The sequence below is a fragment of the Hordeum vulgare genome, chromosome 7H (genome assembly GCF_904849725.1).
Source record: "Hordeum vulgare subsp. vulgare chromosome 7H, MorexV3_pseudomolecules_assembly, whole genome shotgun sequence".
In the NCBI taxonomy this organism is placed as follows: Eukaryota; Viridiplantae; Streptophyta; class Magnoliopsida; order Poales; family Poaceae; genus Hordeum; species Hordeum vulgare.
The window spans coordinates 122,812,026-122,830,524 of NC_058524.1; the positions used below are offsets into that span (position 1 = coordinate 122,812,026).

Consider the following 18,499-nt stretch of genomic DNA (forward strand, 5'->3'; position numbering starts at 1 on the left):
CAAGCGTATATTCCAACTCCGAGATGCTTGATCCAGTCCATAAAAGGATCGTTGGAGCTTGCATACTTGTTAGCATCATTAGGATCGACAAAACCTTCCGGTTGTATCACATACAACCTTTCATCAAGGAAACCGTCGAGGAAACAATGTTGTGACATCCTATCTTCAAGATTTCATAATAAACAATGCAACAACTGGTAGCATAACTCCAACAGACTTTAGCATCACTACGGTGAGGAAGTCTCATCTTAGTCAACTCCTTGAACTTATCGGAAACATATTTGCGACAAGTCGAGCTTTCTGAATTGTGACATTTACCATCATCGTCCGTCTTCCTTTCAAAGATCCACTTCTACTCAATAGCCTTACAACCATCAAGTAGTTCTTCCAAAGTCTGCACTTTCTTTTCATACATGAATCCTATCTCAGATTTCATGGCCTTCGGTCATTCGTCGGAATCCGGGCCCACCATCGATTCTCCACACCTCGTAGGTTCATTGTTGTCCAACAACATGACCTCCAAGACAGGATTACCGTACCACTCTGGAGCAGTATGCATCCTTGTCGACCTACGAGGATTGGTAGTAACTTGATCCGCAACTTCATGATCACCATAATCAGCTTTCCACTTCAACTAGTGTAGGCGCCACAGGAACAACTTCCTACGCCCCTCTACACTCTATTTGTAGTGGCGGTTCAATAACCTCCTCAAGTTCCCACAATCCTCCCACTTAATTCTTTCGAGAGAAACTTTTTCTCGAGAAAGGACCTGTTTCTAGAAACAAACACTTTGCTTCCGGATCTCAGATAGGAGGTATACCCAACTATTTTGGGTGTCCTATGAAGATGCATTTATTCACTTTGGGTTCGAGCCTATGAGGCTAATACTTTTTCACATAAGCGTCGTAGCCCCAAACTTTTAAGAAACGACAGCTTAGGTTTCTCCAAACCATAGTTCATACGGTTTCATCTCAGCGGAATTACGTGGTGCCCTATTTAAAGTGAATGCGGTTGTCTCTAATGCCTAACCCAAAAATGATAGTGGTAATTCTATAAGAGACATCATAGTATGCACCATATCCAATAGGGAGCGGCTATGACATTTGGACACACCATCACACTATGGTGTTCCAGGTGGCATGAGTTGTGAAACAATTTTCACATTGTCTTAATTGTTTATCAAACTTGCAACTCAAATATTATTTACCTCCATGATCACATCATAGACATATTATCCTCTTGTCACGACGATCTTCAACTTCACTCTGAAATTGCTTGAACTTCTCAATATTTCAGACATGTAATTCATCAAGCAAATACACTGGTATCCACTCAAATCATGAGTGAAATAATAACTTAACGATATACACTATGTGCCTCGGCACTCATTGGACTGCATACATCAAAATGTGTTATTTCTAACAAGTCACTTGCTCGTTCCATCTCACTGAAAACGAGGCCTTCAGTCATCTTTCCCATGTGGCATGATTTGCATGTCTCAAGTGATTCAAAATCAAGCGAGTCCAAATGATCCATCTCCATGGAGTTTCTTCATGCGTTTACACCAATATGTATGGTTCGCATGTCTCAAACGATTCAAAAATGAGTGAGTCCAAAGATCCATCAACATGGAGCTTCTTCATGCGTTTTATACGAATATGACTCAAGCGGCAGTGCCACAAGTAAGTGGTACTATCCTTACTACTTTGTATCTTTTGGCATCAATATTATGAACATGTGTACCACTACGACCGAGATTCAATAAACCGTTCACATTGGTGCATGACCATTGAAGGTATTATTCATGTAAGCAAAATAACCTTTACTCTATGACTTAAATGAATAACCGTATTGTAATAAACACGATCTAATCATGTTCATGCTCAACACAAACACCAAATAACATTTATTTCGGTTCAACACTAATCTTGATGGTAGAGGGAGTGTGCAATGTTGATCAGATCAACCTTGGAATCACTTCCAACACACATCGTCACCTCGCCCTTAGCTAGTGTCCGTTTAATCTGTGGCTTTTATTTTGAGTTACTAACATTTAGCAACTGAACCGGTATCCAATACCCATGTGCTACAAGGAGTACTAATAAGGTACACATCAATAACATGTATATCAAATATACTACTGTTGACGTTGCCATCCTACTTATCTACCAAGTATCTCGGGTAGTTCCACTTCAGTGACCGTTCCCCTCGTAATAGAATCACTTACTCTCGGGTTTGGGTTCAACCTTGGGTCTCTTTACTAGAGCGGCAACTGGTTTGCCATTCATGAAGTATCCCTTCTTTCCCTTGCCCTTCTTGAAACTAGTGGTTTTACTAACCATCAACAATTGATGCTCCTACTTGATTTCTACTTTCGTGGTGTCAAACATCGTGAATAGCTCAGGGATCATCATCTCTATCCCTGACATGTTATAGTTCATCACGAAGCTCCAGTAGTTTGGTGGCAGTGACTTTGGAGAACTATGTCAATCACTATCTTATCTAGAAGATCAACTCCCACTCGATCCAAGCGATTGTAGCACCCAGACAATCTGAGCACATGCTCACCGATTGAGCTTTTCTCCCTTAATTTGCATGCAAAGAATCTTGTCGGAGGTCTCATACGTCTTACCACGGGCACGAGTCTGAAATCCTAATTTAAGCTCTTGGAACATCTCATATGTCCCGTGACTTTCAAAACCTCTTCGGCGCCTCAATTCTAAGTTGTTAAGCACTATGCACTGAACTATCACGTAGTCATAAAAAATGTGTATGTTAGATGTTCACAACATCCCGAGACGACCCTTGGGGGTTAGCACACGAGCGGTGCATTAAGGACATAAGTCTTCTCTGCAGCAATGATGACAATCCTCAGTTTACGGACCCTAGTCCACATAATTGCTACTATCATCTTTCAACGAAGTTTTCTCTAGGAACATATCAAAAATAGTAGAGCTACAACGCAAGCTACAACATAACTTGCAAAGACATTTTGACTATGTTCATGATAATATGTTCAATTAATCATATTACTTAAGAACTCCCACTCAAATTGACACCCCTCCAGTCATTCGAGTGACACATGATCCAAATTCACCAACCGAAGTCCGATCATCACGTGAGTTAAGTTGGCTTCAATAGTGAACATCTCTATGGTGATCATATATACTATATGACTCATATTCGACCTTTCGGTCTCTTGTGTTCGGAGGCCCTGTTTGTACATGTTAGGCTCGTCAAGTTTAACTCGAGAATTCCGCGTGTGCAACTGTTTTGCACCCGTTGTATGCGAACGTAGAGTCTATCACACCCGATCATCACGTGGTGTCTCGAAACTACGAACTGTCGCAATGGCGCACACTCGGGAGAACACAATTTTATCTTCAAATTTTAGTGAGGGATCACCTTATAATGCTATCATCATCCTAAGCAAAATAAGGTGCACAAAAGGAGTAACTTCACATGCAAATCATAAGTGACATGATATGGCCATGAACTTGTGCTTCTTGATCTCCATCACCAAAGCACCGGCATGATCTCCATCGTCATCGGCGCCACACCATGGTCTCCATCATTGTGCTGCCATCGAGGTTGTCGCGCTAACTATGTTGTTACTACTAAAGCTATTGACTAGTGATCTCATCACGATCTGTCCTGTGATCCCATCCTGATCCAGTGTCGAACGGACGACACCTCCGCGTTTAGCACACGTACAAATCGATGACGATCACCACCTTCTTGATCCAGCAGGAGGGGCGGAGAGGTAGATGAGTTCTCCAGCACGATGGTGTGGTGGTGGTGGTGGTGAACTAATTCAGCGCGGCTTCGCCAAGCTCCGCTAAACTAATCTAGAGGAGAAAACGATCTAGAGAGAGAGGGCAACACGTGGCTTATCACGGTTAGGGATGCCCTAAAATCCTCTAGTATATATATGAGGGTGGGAGGGGAGGAAGGAGCCTCAAAACCATCAAAGGGTTTGACCGAAGCGGAGGAGGTGGAAGAGTCCACCCCAATCCTACTCCAAGTAGGATTCCTCCCTTCCCCACTTGGTTTTCTTTCCTTCCCCTCTCCTAGCCGCATTGGGCCTTAGTGGGGGGGGGGGTCGGCCAGCCCACTAGGGGATGGTCCACGTCCTCCCATAGCCCATGAGACCCTTTGGGGTGGGTGAGCCCACCTGGTGGACCCCTGGAACCCATTATTCACTCCCGGCACACTACCGGAAATGCCCGAAACTTCTCCAGAATCCAAATACCACTTTCCTATGTATCAATCTTTACCTATGTACCATTCCAGAGCTCCTCGTGACATCCAGGATCTCATTCAGGACTTCGAACAACCTTCGGTCATCAACATACATAACTCAATAATACCGAAACGTCACCGAACCTTAAGTGTGCAGACCCTGCGGGTTCGAGAACTATGCACACATGGCCCGAGACACTCTCCGGTCAATAAACAATAGCGAGACCTAGATGTACATATTGGCTCCTACATATTCTACAAAGATATTTATCGGTCGACCCTCGACGTCAAGGATTCAGTTAATCTCGTATGCTATTCCCTTTATCCATCGGTATGTTATCTGCCCGAGATTCGATCGTCGGTATCTCCATACCTAGTTCAATCTCGTTACGAGCAAGTATCTTTACTCATTCCGTAATACAAGATCCCATGACTAACTCCTTAGTCACATTGCTTGCAAGGCTTATTGTGATGCTGTATTACCGAGTGGGTCCTCAGATACCTCTCCGTCACACGGAGTGACAAATCCCAATCTTGATCCATGCCAACCCAACAGACACATTCGAAGATACCTGTAGAGCACATTTATAGTCACCCTGTTACATTGTGACATTTGATACACACAAGGTATTCCTCCGGTGTCCGGGAGTTGCATGATATCATGGTCACAGGAACAGATACATTGACATGCAGAAAACAGTAGCAATAAACTTACACGATCACATGCTACGTTCATAGTTTGGGTCTTGTCCATCACATTATTCTCCTTACGATGTGATCATGTTATAAAACGACATCTCATGTCCATGGCCAAGAAACCTTGACCATCTTTGATCAACGAGCTAGTCCTTCAGAGGCTCACTAGTGACAGTGTGTTCTCTATGTATCCCCACATGTATTTGAGTTTCCAATCAATACAATTCTAGCATGGATAATAAACGATTATCATGAACAAGGAAATATAATAATAACCAATTTATTATTGCCACTAGGGAATATTTCCAACATTGGGAGTGTGGGACTTTACCACTTCGTGTGTTCTTGCCATTACATTAGTTGCATTGATTTGAGTTCTTCACGGTGATACGTGGAAGGGAAAAGTTGAGAAGCTTATTACTCATGGGTGCTTGGTACCCTAGAGTTTGTTCCTCTTGCGTGCTTTGGCGGCCTAGACAGTTGGTGGTGCCACGGAGCTCAATCATTATGGTAAACAACTCCAGGCAAGCGTTTGGGTCTCTAATTAGGTTGTGGAGATTGCCCTGAGCAATTTGTACGGGTTCCGGTGACCGCCCCCAAGGGTTACCAGAGTGTATGGGTCCGGTGACCCTCCCCAAGTGTGTCCAATTGTACGGGTTCGATGACCGCCCTCAAGTGTCCCTTAGTGGAATCACGACATCTTGCATTGTGCGAGAGCATGAGGAGATTATGGTGGCCCTAGTGGCTTCTTGGGGAGCATTGTGCCTCCACACTGCTCCAAACGGAGATTAGCATCCGCAAGGGTGTGAACTTCGGGATACATTATCACAGTGGCGGCGCCACGAAATGAAGGCTAGGTATTATTCCATTTTTTGCTCTAAATGTAGTATATGAACCAAACAACACAACACTAGCAATATATGAAGAAAACAACACTAGCATAACGACAATAGCAATATTTCAATGTATACCATAATGACATGAATACATAAGTACCTTTTGATTGATAAAGTGATGATATCCTTCTTATAATATAACTCTGTGGTCGCCTTTTTGGAAGAGATTGATGACATCTTCATCCTTCACTTGATTGAAAAATTCTCACCCAACAAATGTAACCAAACAATGGCTTCTAGTCCTTATAGCAATCATAGGCAGTGGCATTTATAAGAAATCTTCAGATTTCTTAAATAAATAGAGGGCAAAAAATACGTGTTGGACTTGGAGCAACGCAATACTGGAGCGATGGAGGTGGAATGGTGCTTGGTGGTGGTCTGGTGGAGCCGTGGAGGACGCCAGCCGCCAGGCCAGCGGCAGGAGGGAGGTCGGGTCGTCGGGAGGCGGACAGGCGGAAGCCAGAGGTCAGAGGGGCAGGAAGGGAGAGCCGGAGAGGGCTGGGCGCCAGGCGACGGACCGGATTGGAGGAGAGGGCCGCCGCGGCCGCCGCAGCCGCTACCCGTGGGTAGGTTAGGGTTAGGGGCTTGGGTGGGAGGAGAGGGACCGGGGGGAGGGGAGCACGGGAGGAATCAATATTTCGGCATCTCGGGCTGGCTCGCGCGGGTTACGAGACGCCCTCGCTGGCTCGCTCTTCTGTCTCGCTGGATTAATATGCCTATTAAAAAAGAGTGAAAATCTTGGGTATTCCACGGAAGTCCAAGGAATATCCACAGCGCTGCCGATGCATCATCGGTTGCTCGTGCCTCGGTTATCTCTTACATGAGCCCTTTACTTATGCACTTTACTTTGTGATAGCCATATTGTTTCTTGTTATATATATTGATATCACTTAGTTGTTTACCTTGATTAGCATAACTTGCTGGTGCACATAGGTGAGCCTAGTTGTTTTAGGTTTTGTGCTTGATAAATTAAACGTTAGTTTTATTTCACATTTGTTCAAGCCTAAACCATAATGCCTTGTTTGGTTGCGCATAATTCGCCGCGGAATTTCCCATTTGGAATTGGCTATCCGCTTTTCCGATGTTTGGAATGGCCTAAGAATTAAACCGTGGAAACCAAAACGAATTCCGTTCTTAGGCCCAACCGAGTGTCCCACGTCCTCGCGAGTTTCCGAGCTCCCCACCTCGGAATCGCGTTGAAACAGAGGAGCCTGTTCAGCAGCCCCCGTGCGTACGTGTTCGCTCCTCCCCTCCCGAAGAAACAGAGGAGCCCGTTCAGCGTCCTCCTCCCTCACGTTCTCCTCCCTCCAGCCGTCGTCGGCCCGAGCAGGTGCGCGTCCTCCTCCCTCTCGTCCTCCTCCCTCCCGCCCTCCTCCCTCCCGTTCTCCTCCCTCCAACCGCCGCTGACCCCTACCCCTGGACGCCCCTCCCCATATCGCCCGACCTGGAAACCCTAGGCGGCGGCGGCTGCTGCTGGGTCGAACGGCGGCGGCTGGGTCGAACATGGCGCCCTCCCTCTCCCCTCCTCTGATTCCATGATAGGGGTAACGAATTTGGGTCAAAAATTTCTATGAACTAGTTATATTTATGTGTGTTCTTGCTATGAACTGCAGATTTGAGAAGAATAGGAAGTGGTGAGTCTAACAAAAGGTTTGATTTTCGTTCCATATGCAAATTATGGGTTGATGAATGTTTGATTTAAAATGTATGTGCTATGCTTGCTTATATGCAAATATGCAAATGCTTATATGCCATCATGCGAATGCTTGTTAAAATGTATGTGTTATGCAAATGTGTTTGATTATATGCAAATATGTTTTTCATCATGTAGCATCATCATGTCTAATCAAGAGTTGGTCGATTACATTACCGAAGAGAACAAAAGAAGAAAAATAAGAAGGCTAGTGTTGACAAAGATGTATTTTGAGGTGTCTATGCTTGCTTTAGCTTATCTTAGTACTCAAAGGGCACCGAGGGATCTAGGAGTCTTCACTGAGTTTGAGGACAAGGTTGCATATAGGAAGTATGTATTGAAAAAAACATACAATGGGTCGGAGACAAGATGCTATGATGAGCTATGGTTAACCAAAAGAATTTTTCATAATCTTTGTGCTATGTCGCGTGAGAAGTGTGGTCTCAAAGATACCAAGTTTGTCACAGTAGAAGAAAATGTTGCTATGTTCTTACAAGTTGTTGGGCATGGAACTAAAATGAGAATGATTATGTTTGAGCGGTCTTTAGAGACCACTAGTAGGCACTTCAAAAATGTGTTAGCTGCCATCCTATCTCTAACCGGAGAGTTCATCAAGCTCCCTGAGCCTTCTGCCACTCCTCCCAATGATTACAAATGGAAGTGGTTTCCCGATGCACTTGGAGCTCTAGATGGGTGTCATATTAATGTGTTTGTTCGGGCGGCTAACAAAGGGAGGTATAGGAACAGAAAACAAGACATCACCACTAACATGTTAGGTGTGGTTGATTGGAACATGAAATTTCTCTATGTTCTACCTGGTTGGGAGGGCTCGGCATCCGACTCGCGCGTGTTGAAAGATGCTATGAGAATTGACCGCCAAGATGCATTTGTTGTACCACAGGGTACCACTCTTTCTCTTGGCTTTCTTTTTCTCATATGTAATTCATAACTAACTTGCTCCTTGTCCTTATTTTTTTTATGTATGTTACTTGTAGAATCATGGCTGAAGCAAAAGCTAAGAAAGGCAGTAGGGCTTACCTTCAGTGGACTCCTGAGATGGACACTGCATTATTGGCCATGCTTGTTGAGCATCACAACAGGGGTGACCATGCTCAAAATGGTTGGAAGCCGCAAGTGTACAATGCTTGCATAAAGCATGTGAAGGAGACATGTGACGTTGTCATCGACAAGGACAAAATAATAGCAAGAATTAAGACATTTGACAAACAATATGATATCATTAGCAAGATGCTTGCTCGGAGTGGCTTTGGTGGGATTGGGAAAATAACATGGTGATGGTTGAAAGTGATGAAGTGTGGCTTCGATATGTGGAGGTACGGAACACTTCAGTTTTACAATATTGTTTTCTTTTGCAACTTGAACATCGTCTCTAATATATGTGTGTCTTATGTAGGCAAACAAGGATGCAACTTTCTACAGGAACAAGGAAGTGAAGAATTGGGAAGTTATATCTACTATATATTCAAAAGACCATGTGACGAGTGCAGGTGCAAAGACAGGAGGTGAGTGTGCTCAACCACAATCCTCATCAGTTGCTCAGGTTGGGGATGATGATGAAGAAACTCCTGAGCCGCCCAGAAGAGGCCACACGCTGCTGATGCTATCCTTAGCATGGTGGGAGAGCTGAGATGCACCTTTGACGAGGCTTTGAAGACAACAGGTGCACTTCCGCCACCAAAGGTGACTCCTCCATCTGAAATCCTTGCTGCACTAGAGGAGATACCTTATTTGGAGGGTGATGATCTGCTGAGAGCTTATGGGAAGCTCAGAGCCAATGAGCGCACCTTTGAGTCACTCATGGCACTACCCCAGGACTTGAGGAAGCCATGGCTCTTGACCTTGCCTTGATGATTGCTGCCCTTGTGGTTGTTCTTATGAACTATTATTTATGTACTTTGTAAGACATAAACTACCCGCTTTCTGCTATTTGTAAGACAAAAACTACCCGCTTTGTGCTATGTGATGGAGACATATTTATCATCCATGTTATATTAATCAAAGTCCAAAAAAATCAATTCCACATGATGTACATCCAAACATGATTTGGAATTCCATTCCAGCCTTGATTCTACAGGCGAATACCATGCGCATCCAAACAGCAAAACTGGAATTCCATTGAAATCGTTGATTTGGTATTCCACTGCCAATTCAATTCCTCGGCGAATTCTGCGAAACAAACAAGGCATAATTATTTTAAAGCTCATATTAACCCCTTGCTCTAGGCGACATCCACGTCCTTTCAACCTGATTGCGTTGATTTAATATAAATTTTGAAACATTTGAGAGGCCGTTCATTTTCCAAAATGCCGCGAACACATGATACACCGGGCTAAAACACTAGTGCTACAAGCATAGATTTGTAAAAGAATATGTGTTTCTTCTTCTGGTTTTTTTTTTTTTTTGAGTGGCTTCTTATGGGTTTATTATGATACCATAGGTGTTTCCAATCAAATATCTCCGCTCAAAGCTAATATTTGCTAGAGAAATGATGTATATTAAATTTGATAGTTATTTGCCTATGAAACAAATAGTCTTGCAAGCAGGATCCATTCACAAAACAAGAGAAGGATCTATAACAAAACGGATTAACATCGGTCAACCTTAGTTTTGTACTTATTTTATGTTACCAAGTATCTGAAGACCAAACTTGTCATGAAAGAATAGCCTTTACATACATACCGTAACTCCGTAAGCAATAAGCACACTGCTTATAAAATTCATTTTTCCAATAAGTATCTCATAACTAATACAATGTCCTTGCAACTGCAAAAACAACCGTTTACATGCCACCGTAATAACTGTTTTGACAGGACTGTCTTGTAATGTACATTGCACAAAAGGACCTTGGCCGAATTTTGTGCATCCATCCCATAGATACAAACATCCGACTCAAAACAATTGAATCGAGGGTGGTCCACCAAATAAATCGCAAAGCCGATCCATGACTACTTTCTTAAATGGTGTTCTTATTGATTAAGTAATGTACAACCTATGAGCCAAAGTGAATTTTCGACAAACCACCATTCATATGATTTCATCCTTCATCCTTGACTCCCCTATAGGTTATGCAGCTCAGGCATTGGAGGAGGCACTTTTCTTATGGAATATCGAATATGCATCACTGTACACTGCTACTACATTCGAAGTGACTGCAAGAACAATCATGAAGATGGCCAGAATCTTGTCCCACTTTTTCGCTACGCTGTGCGGATCCCTGAGGTACAGCTAAAGTAATTAGATCACCAAAAAAGAGAACTGCGTCAAAAGAACTAAAGCTGCCCTTGAGTGAGTCTACTGCCCATTGATAATACAACCATAATCCACAAACGCGTTTCAAAGTCACCATGGACAGCGTTACAGCAGGTTTCTTTTACCTTAAAATTTGGTTTGGCACTGGTAGTGTGACATACTGACATAAAAGAGGCAGAAATGAAGACGTACAATCTATTATCTATGTTACGAAGATAGGAGGGCGTATAATAAAAAACTTGAAAGAATCAACTTACCTTAAAGTGATTGCAGCTGGGAAAATGAAGGCAATACAAACAGCAGCAGTAGCTCCAGTAAACTGGAAGGCATCCCAGATGCTAGGAATGAAGTTTGCGGATATGAAAATCACAAGGAGGAGCACTGCTGTCATTACACCAAACCTTCTGTTATCAGAAGATAAGGGCCTTGCAGAGGAAAAGAGAAGCCCATCCAAATTAAGCCGCAGTGCGTGGAATATCATGGGGAAGACGAGCATAAGGTGGATAGCATAGCTGACTCTGACAGCATCACTAAGAACTGAACTATATGGAATGCCGAGATTTGAATCAAAGTTAGCGAGCACATCAGCGAGTGTTGATTCACCAAACAGAAGATATCCAAAGAAACTTGTTGTGATATAGACAGTTGAGCATAGAGCCAGTGACGTGTGCACTATTGGCTTGATCTGGGAAGACTCCTTGAGTTCATTATGAATTGGGTGAACTGCAAAATATCAATAGGGTAGTCTTAGATAACTGAGAAGCAAAGGTACCTATCTGGCAGATTAAATACAACAAAAGGCTTTGTTGATGTTGTTGTTGTGTTGACATTTTCACTGTATCTCTCAAACCAATATATAATAATTTTAGCTCAGTCATGCTTGTGCATTTTAAAGCATTAACAATGAGACAAGCTTTCCAGGGCATACAACTTCTACAAATCTAATTGCCTGTCTTTCATAACTTCATCGTGTGTGATTTTGGTTGAAATCATGACTAGGATTATCGCTGTACCATTATAATGGCAAACATAAGCAGTGACAAGAACTGGTACTGCTGTGAAAAGTTCCCAGACAGATGCCAAATCAGGAACTGCAGGGAACAATTTAGGCATCAGAATTTGTCCGCGTATCAGTTTCACAATAGCAATTCCGGCAGTGATAACAACGAATACAACTGCCAAAGCAACAGATATGGCGGATGTGTAGCTTAGTGAATCTGCGAGGGATAAACAAAAGAAATATGTTAGCAGATAGTGATAAGCAATACATAGCAGCACCTTACTGTTACAGAATGCAGAACTAGCCAAAGGATTCTATTTGTGGAAAGAAAAATAATAGGCAGTATTGTCAAGCAATCACTTACCAACACGCTTGAAGCACGCTAGTGGAGTAAAAACACCGAGGGTGGTAACCAGGAGAACAAAGAAACGCCCATTCCACCAGCGTGTACCAAACCATCCTTCTAATACACCGTAGTGGTGCTCACCGCCAGAGGACGTACCAGAAAGCACATCACCTAGAGGTAATGAATGGTCGGTTATAGTATATTAGAATCAATCCTCACAATTCAAACAGCAAGAACTGGGATTTATCCATAAAACAATTGAAAATGCAAGCAAGCTATATCAGTATAACAAATATATATTCAATACTTCCACTTTGCATTTTGTTTAGAAGGTGGACTGGAATATTAAGCAGCAACAAGAATGCATATGGGGGAAACAAAACGAGTTAACTGAGAAAGACTGCATTTGAGTTAGTGCCTCAGAACTCATAAGCTGTTCTACATTTACCAATGGTGGTGCAATGGCTGTTCTTAAAGGGGTACTAGTTACTGCCCCAAATGGTAGTTACTGCCTAAAATCTAAAAAGCTACTGTACTAAGTACAAATAAGACTCCAAAACCGTGAGAGGATTCGCACTTTTGATAAGCGATTGAACACCATACTGAATAAAAAGACACCGAGGCACTAAGGCAGCATGGCTGAGGTGATTTTACCGATAATAATCATGTACACGATCATGACGCCGACGTTGTTGACCACGACGCAGACCTGGAGCAGCCTCCTTCCCCACCACCCGAAGGCGTCCCCCATGACGGCGCCGTAGGACGGCGCGCCGACGACGCGGCTAAACCGCATGAGCAGCTCAACGGAGGCGTCGGTGAGGAAGGCGGCGAGCACGATCATGACGAGGCCGGGGACGAGGCCGAGCACCTTCATGGTCGCCGGCAGCGCCATGATGCCGGCGCCGACGATGGTGGTGGACAGGTTGAACACCGCGCCGGCGAAGGAGGCGCCGTTGAACTCGTGGAAGGCGGCCTCGTCGCCGCCGCCGCCGTCCTCCCCCTCCCATCGCCGCTTCGTCGGGAGCAGCGGCTCGCTGCTCTCCGGGAAGCTCCCTGCGACGGCCCCGGTCGTCATGTCCGGAGAGGCCGACGCTCTAACAGAAGAATCCAACAGAACAAAAAAGTGCAATCTTTGCGGGATAGCTGATCCCTATGACTCCAGGGAGAAAGGATTTCCGGATCAGAATGCTTCGAGAGCCGGAGCTCGAAGAACAACCATGAATTTCAACGCGCGGCGCCGGGAGATACAGAGAACGATACTGCAGATCTTCGAGCTCAGATCAGGTCCGACACGAATTTCGCTGGGGAGGACCGAAGATTCCTCAGCCACCGGATTGGCGGCGGGGGATTCCCTTCCGTGGCGTCGAAGCGACGGGAGCGGAACGGATTAGCGGAAGAAATGACCAGAGCGAACTGCTGTGGTGAAAGCTTCTTGAGCCCACCTCTCCTCCTTGTGTGTCGAGCGATAACGACAGCAGAGGTTGTCAGGTCAGGTGGGGGGCGAGCAAAGTTTTTTTTTTTTGAGGCATGGGGGGCGGGCAAAGTTGCTAGGGTGCATCAGAACCGGATAGAATTGAATTTTTATCCAAAAGAACTAGGTGTCGAACGGAATTATAAAAAAGAACCAGCTGCGGTATATAGTGACAAAAAAAACGTGTGATTTTCGCGGCAGCAGGGCCTGCGGGTAAAATCTGGAGTCATATGCAAAACTAAAAAATGAAGCCCTGTCTTACAGGGAAAATGAGTTAACGAGAAATTATAGAAATCAAACTAATGTTTCTCATGATAACGCAAATCTTTCTAATTAAAACAACAACAGTCTAAATCCGATCGATCTGATGAGATGAAGGCGACGAGGTGATCCTATTTTCTATAGCGACGGTACCTTTTTTAGACCAACGGTAGCGTTTTCGTATTATCAATCGAGCGATTTCCTTTTTTTTCTTGAGAAATATCGATCAATCACGTGTGCTTGATGGCCTCGATTCAGTCCCAATTCCAGTGAGTATGATTTTTTTTGAGAAATACTACAAGTTTTATATACAAAATTGTGGGCCCTGTGTAGATGGCACATTTGGCACCACTGTTGGCCGGCCTTAGCGACAGGCGCGCTAGATGACGCGTGCCACGTGCCATCACAGACAAAGACAACTGGACCTGCCGCCAGCGTGCGAGGCGGTCGGCCCTGACCTCGCTGCAATCAGAACGAACGAAGGACGTGGGCCCTGCCGCCACCATGTGAGGCGGTCGTCAATGTTTCGTCACGCGCGCGGCTTTGACAGTGTTGATTGCGAGGCTGGTGGTGCGGGACACGAGAGGTTTTGACAGTGCGGGTAGCGAGGGTGAGATGTTGCTGCGCCCGAAACAGACAACGTTGCACCGTTGATGCGGCGAAGGCACAATGCATTTCTAACGTGTTCTGCCGATAGTATAGTGCTCTTGTTCGTTATATACGAGATGTCGCTCCTCCGGGCATGCAAACACTCTTCTTCTCTCTCACTCTTTTCTCTTCTCATATGTTTCTAAGCCTAAAGGACACACAAACATAGCTTGGTAAACACTTTTGGTCACGATTTATGATGATTTAGAGTTGGATTTTAAAGATGTTGATGAAAGCACAATTGCTCCCTAGGGTGGTTTTGATAATTGATCACAACATATGCATCATTGGACTAATATGTTTTACAAGTATATTTGAAAAAAAGTTCAAAAGATGCTATGGCTTAAGGTTTATGTGGAGATGCCCTTGGATGCAAGAAAGGAACAATGTTGGCTCAAGCTTCAAGCTAGAAGACTCTTCATTTTATATTTGTGAGAAATCACTTTTGAGTCCATAGAAAAGCCAATACTATTAAAAGGGGATGAGGTACTAAAATGAACTGATTGCTCAAATTCTCAAAGTTAGCCACCAAAACACTCACTCATTTTCCCCACATATCTACTCTGTCAAGATCCAGATACACAAATTCGATGTCACCAACATTTCCATATCGGACCCACCGAGTTTGACCTCAGACAGAAACCCTAGCCATTCCCATCAAATCGGTGCAACCGAAACCAAGTCGGTGCTACCGAGTTCAGTGTGACCAATATTCTGTTGCCATGATACACAAAATCGGAATTTTCGAGTTTGAGCATTTGTGCCACTGAGTTTGGCCATCTGACCGTTAGTCATCTTTTCGGTGCCACCGAGTTTCATATATAGGTCTCACCGAGATTCAAAAGTTTACCCTTTGTGCTAATCGGTACCACCGAGTTTTCAACTTCGGTGTCACCGAGTTTGCCGTTTTGTGTGTAACGGTTGGATTTTGCCTCCTGCCTATATATACCCCTTCACCCACCTCTCATTCGTAGGAGAAGCACTCAGAACACATACTTCATTGCCACATCCATTTTGTGAGAGAGAAGCACCTACTCATGTGTTGAGACCAAGATATTCCAATCCTATCATTTGAAACTTGATCGCTAGCCTCCCCAAACTGCTTTCCACCAAAACAACCCCTCCTACCCATGCATATTCTGTGAGAGAGTGATTTGTGTTGAGGAGACTATCTTTAGAAGAACAAAAGCAAGTAGTTCATTGATCTACCACATCTATTACCTTTTGGAGGGTGGTGCCTCCTAGATTGGTTAGGTGTCGCTTGGGAGCCTTCTACTTCGTGTTGTGGACTTGAACCAAGATGTTTTAAGGGCAAGGAGATTGCCTACTTCGTGAAGATCTACCATGAGTAGGGCTAGTCCTCCATGGACGAAAGCCGTGGTGGAATAGACAAGGCCGATTCTTTGTGGACCCTCCATGGACTGTCGCAGATGTTATCCTCCATGGGTTGAAGTCTCCACTAACATGGACGTACGATAGCACCACCCATCAGAATCATGCCAAAATCGTCGTGTCAACCTCATGCGTTTGATCTCCCTACCTTACCCCTCTACTTTACACTTGCATGTTTTACTTTCCGCTGCTATACTATTAGAATTGCATGTGTAGTGTGTACTTGACCCGCTATAAGTGTTGTAGATGCCTCTCAAGTAAAATTGGGAAAATGCATAAATTTATCTTGTCAAGTATTCTAATCACCCCCCTCTAGATATACTTTCGATCCTACAAGTGGTATTAGAGCTTTGGTCTCCATTTCATTGGTTGAAAAACCTAGGAGAGTATGGCGTCTAGTGAGGTAAATTATCATCGTAGATGTTCATATATCAATGGCACTAATTTTGCTAGTTGGAAGCATAAAATGAAAATGCATATTCTTGGCTTTAATCCTCATGTTTGGGTTGTTAATCGTGTTGGTGTGCAAGGTAACTTCTTTGGAGAAGGGCATGAGCTAGATCGTGATGCGACAACTGATGAACTGAAGATGTTGCAACTTAATGCTCAAGCCCATGACATCATCTTCAACTCCCTATGCCCCGAAGAATTCAACGAAATTAGTCGTCTTGAGAATGCAAAAGAAATTTGGGATACTTTGGTTGATATGCACGAAGGTACTGATTCTGTTAAAGAATCTAAGTTGGATGTGCTTCAAAGTCAGCTTGACAAGTTCAAGATGAAGGATGGTAAAGGTGTCCCTGAAATGTACTCTAGGCTAGATCTCATCACCAATGAGATTGCCGGCTTAGGAAGCGAAGAGATGACCGAAAAATTCATCATCAAGAAGATACTTAGAGCTCCCGATGGCAAGTATGACACAGTGTGCACATTGATCCAAATGATGCCAAATTACAAAGATATCAAGCCAATTGAAGTCACTGGTAGGATTGTTGCTCATGAGATGTCACTCAAGGACAAAGATGAGTTGCACAACATGTCAAGTGGTGCTTATAAAGCGTCATGTGATGCTCCCGCTACTTCAAAGTACAATCTTGTTACAGATGAAGAGATAAGCCTCATGGTCAGAAAATTGAACAAGTTCTATAAGAGTAGAGGCAAAGAGAGAAGCTCAAGCTCGAGATATGAAGAGAAGCGTTCGTCCAATCGTGACCGAAACTGCTACAATTGTGGGAAGCCCAGACACTACTCAAATGTGTGCTCGGCTCCATAAAAAAGAAGGGAAGAGTCACCTCGAAGACGAAGCTCAAGAGATGAGTCACCTTGCAAAGAGAGAAGGAGCGGAGAAGATCACTATGAACGAAGACACTCACGGAGAGGCAAGGAATCGGACAAGAAGGGCAAATACACCAAGAGTAGTTCAAGAAGAAGACATCAAGCTCATGTTGGTGAATGGGTGTGTGGCTCCGAGTCTAATCACCACTTCGAGAGAAGCTATCACTCCCACTCCGACTATAGTCAAGAGGAAGCTGTTGCTGGGATTGCACTTGTTTCCACCAACTCCTACGACTTATTTGATTCACCAAATGAGGGAGCCGGAAGCAACTTCGTGGCTAAAGGCCCCAAGGTATCACATCTCGAGTATCTTGATTTTAATAGTGATGAGGATGACTTGTTAGGACAAGATGACTTGCTTCTTGATAAAACTAGTGATTGCACTGAAAATGAACTTGCTAATTATCATGCTAGTCAAGAGAAATCGAATGATGATGATAAGAAAGAAATTGAATGACTAACTCAAAAATTAAAAACTCTTAAGTTACCTCATGAGACTACTCTAGAAGATCATAGAGAGCTTGCAAGAACCCATGAGAAGCTACACTTCGAGAAGCTCAACTTGGAGCAAGAGCATGAGTTCTCAAAAGCGATCAATGATGATCTTTGAAAGAAGAGTTCTTCTTATCTAGCCAAATGATTACTCTTGTCCAACTTTGTTCCACAAGTTAAACGTAGGAACACTAGTAACAAAGGCAAGAAGGTTTCTTCATCTAGTAACAACCATGCTAAGGCTAAAACCAATAATATTGTTGCTAGTAGCTCTATTGATTCCACTAACGATTCTCTGAGCCAAGTTATACTTGAGCAAGAAAATGATCTACTGAAAGGGATTGTAGGGAAAGGTGTCTTCAAGAGCCTTGCCGGAAGTAAACAATCCGGGGAAATTGTGCGCAAGCAAGGAGGACATCGGAGGAAACAAGGTGTTGGCTACTTCAACATCAACAGAGATGTTTGGGAAGAAGGTCCATATCCCACTCCTAAGTTTGTTCCCCAAGAGGAGAAGTGTGATCCCACTCCTCCCAAAGGAACAAGCTCACAAGATGGCCTTCTACCACAAGACCACAAAGGCAAGGGAAAGCTTCAAGATGGCATTGAACTATTTTAATAAGAACCCCAAGCCAAGGTCAAGTGGGTTCCCAAGGACATTAATAGCTCTACCTCAACAAGTGCTACCACAACTCCAAGGATTCCCATCAATCTGATGTGGATCCCCAAGAGGAAGAACTAGGGAAGTTCTTGAGGG

At 43.9% G+C, this 18,499-nt stretch overlaps 1 protein-coding gene across 1 annotated transcript; it reads right to left on the reverse strand.

The window, feature by feature from the left end:
- Window positions 1–10,237: 10,237 nt before the first annotated feature.
- LOC123407659 (amino acid transporter AVT6A-like) lies at window positions 10,238–13,612 on the reverse strand. The gene is made up of 5 exons (XM_045100844.1): window positions 12,798–13,612; window positions 12,162–12,314; window positions 11,811–12,014; window positions 11,055–11,520; window positions 10,238–10,762 (listed from the first exon to the last, which is right to left on the reverse strand). Exons 1-5 carry the CDS (start codon window positions 13,219–13,221, stop codon window positions 10,621–10,623), a joined length of 1,389 nt encoding a protein of 462 aa, XP_044956779.1. The 5' UTR covers window positions 13,222–13,612; the 3' UTR covers window positions 10,238–10,620.
- Window positions 13,613–18,499: the final 4,887 nt, after the last annotated feature.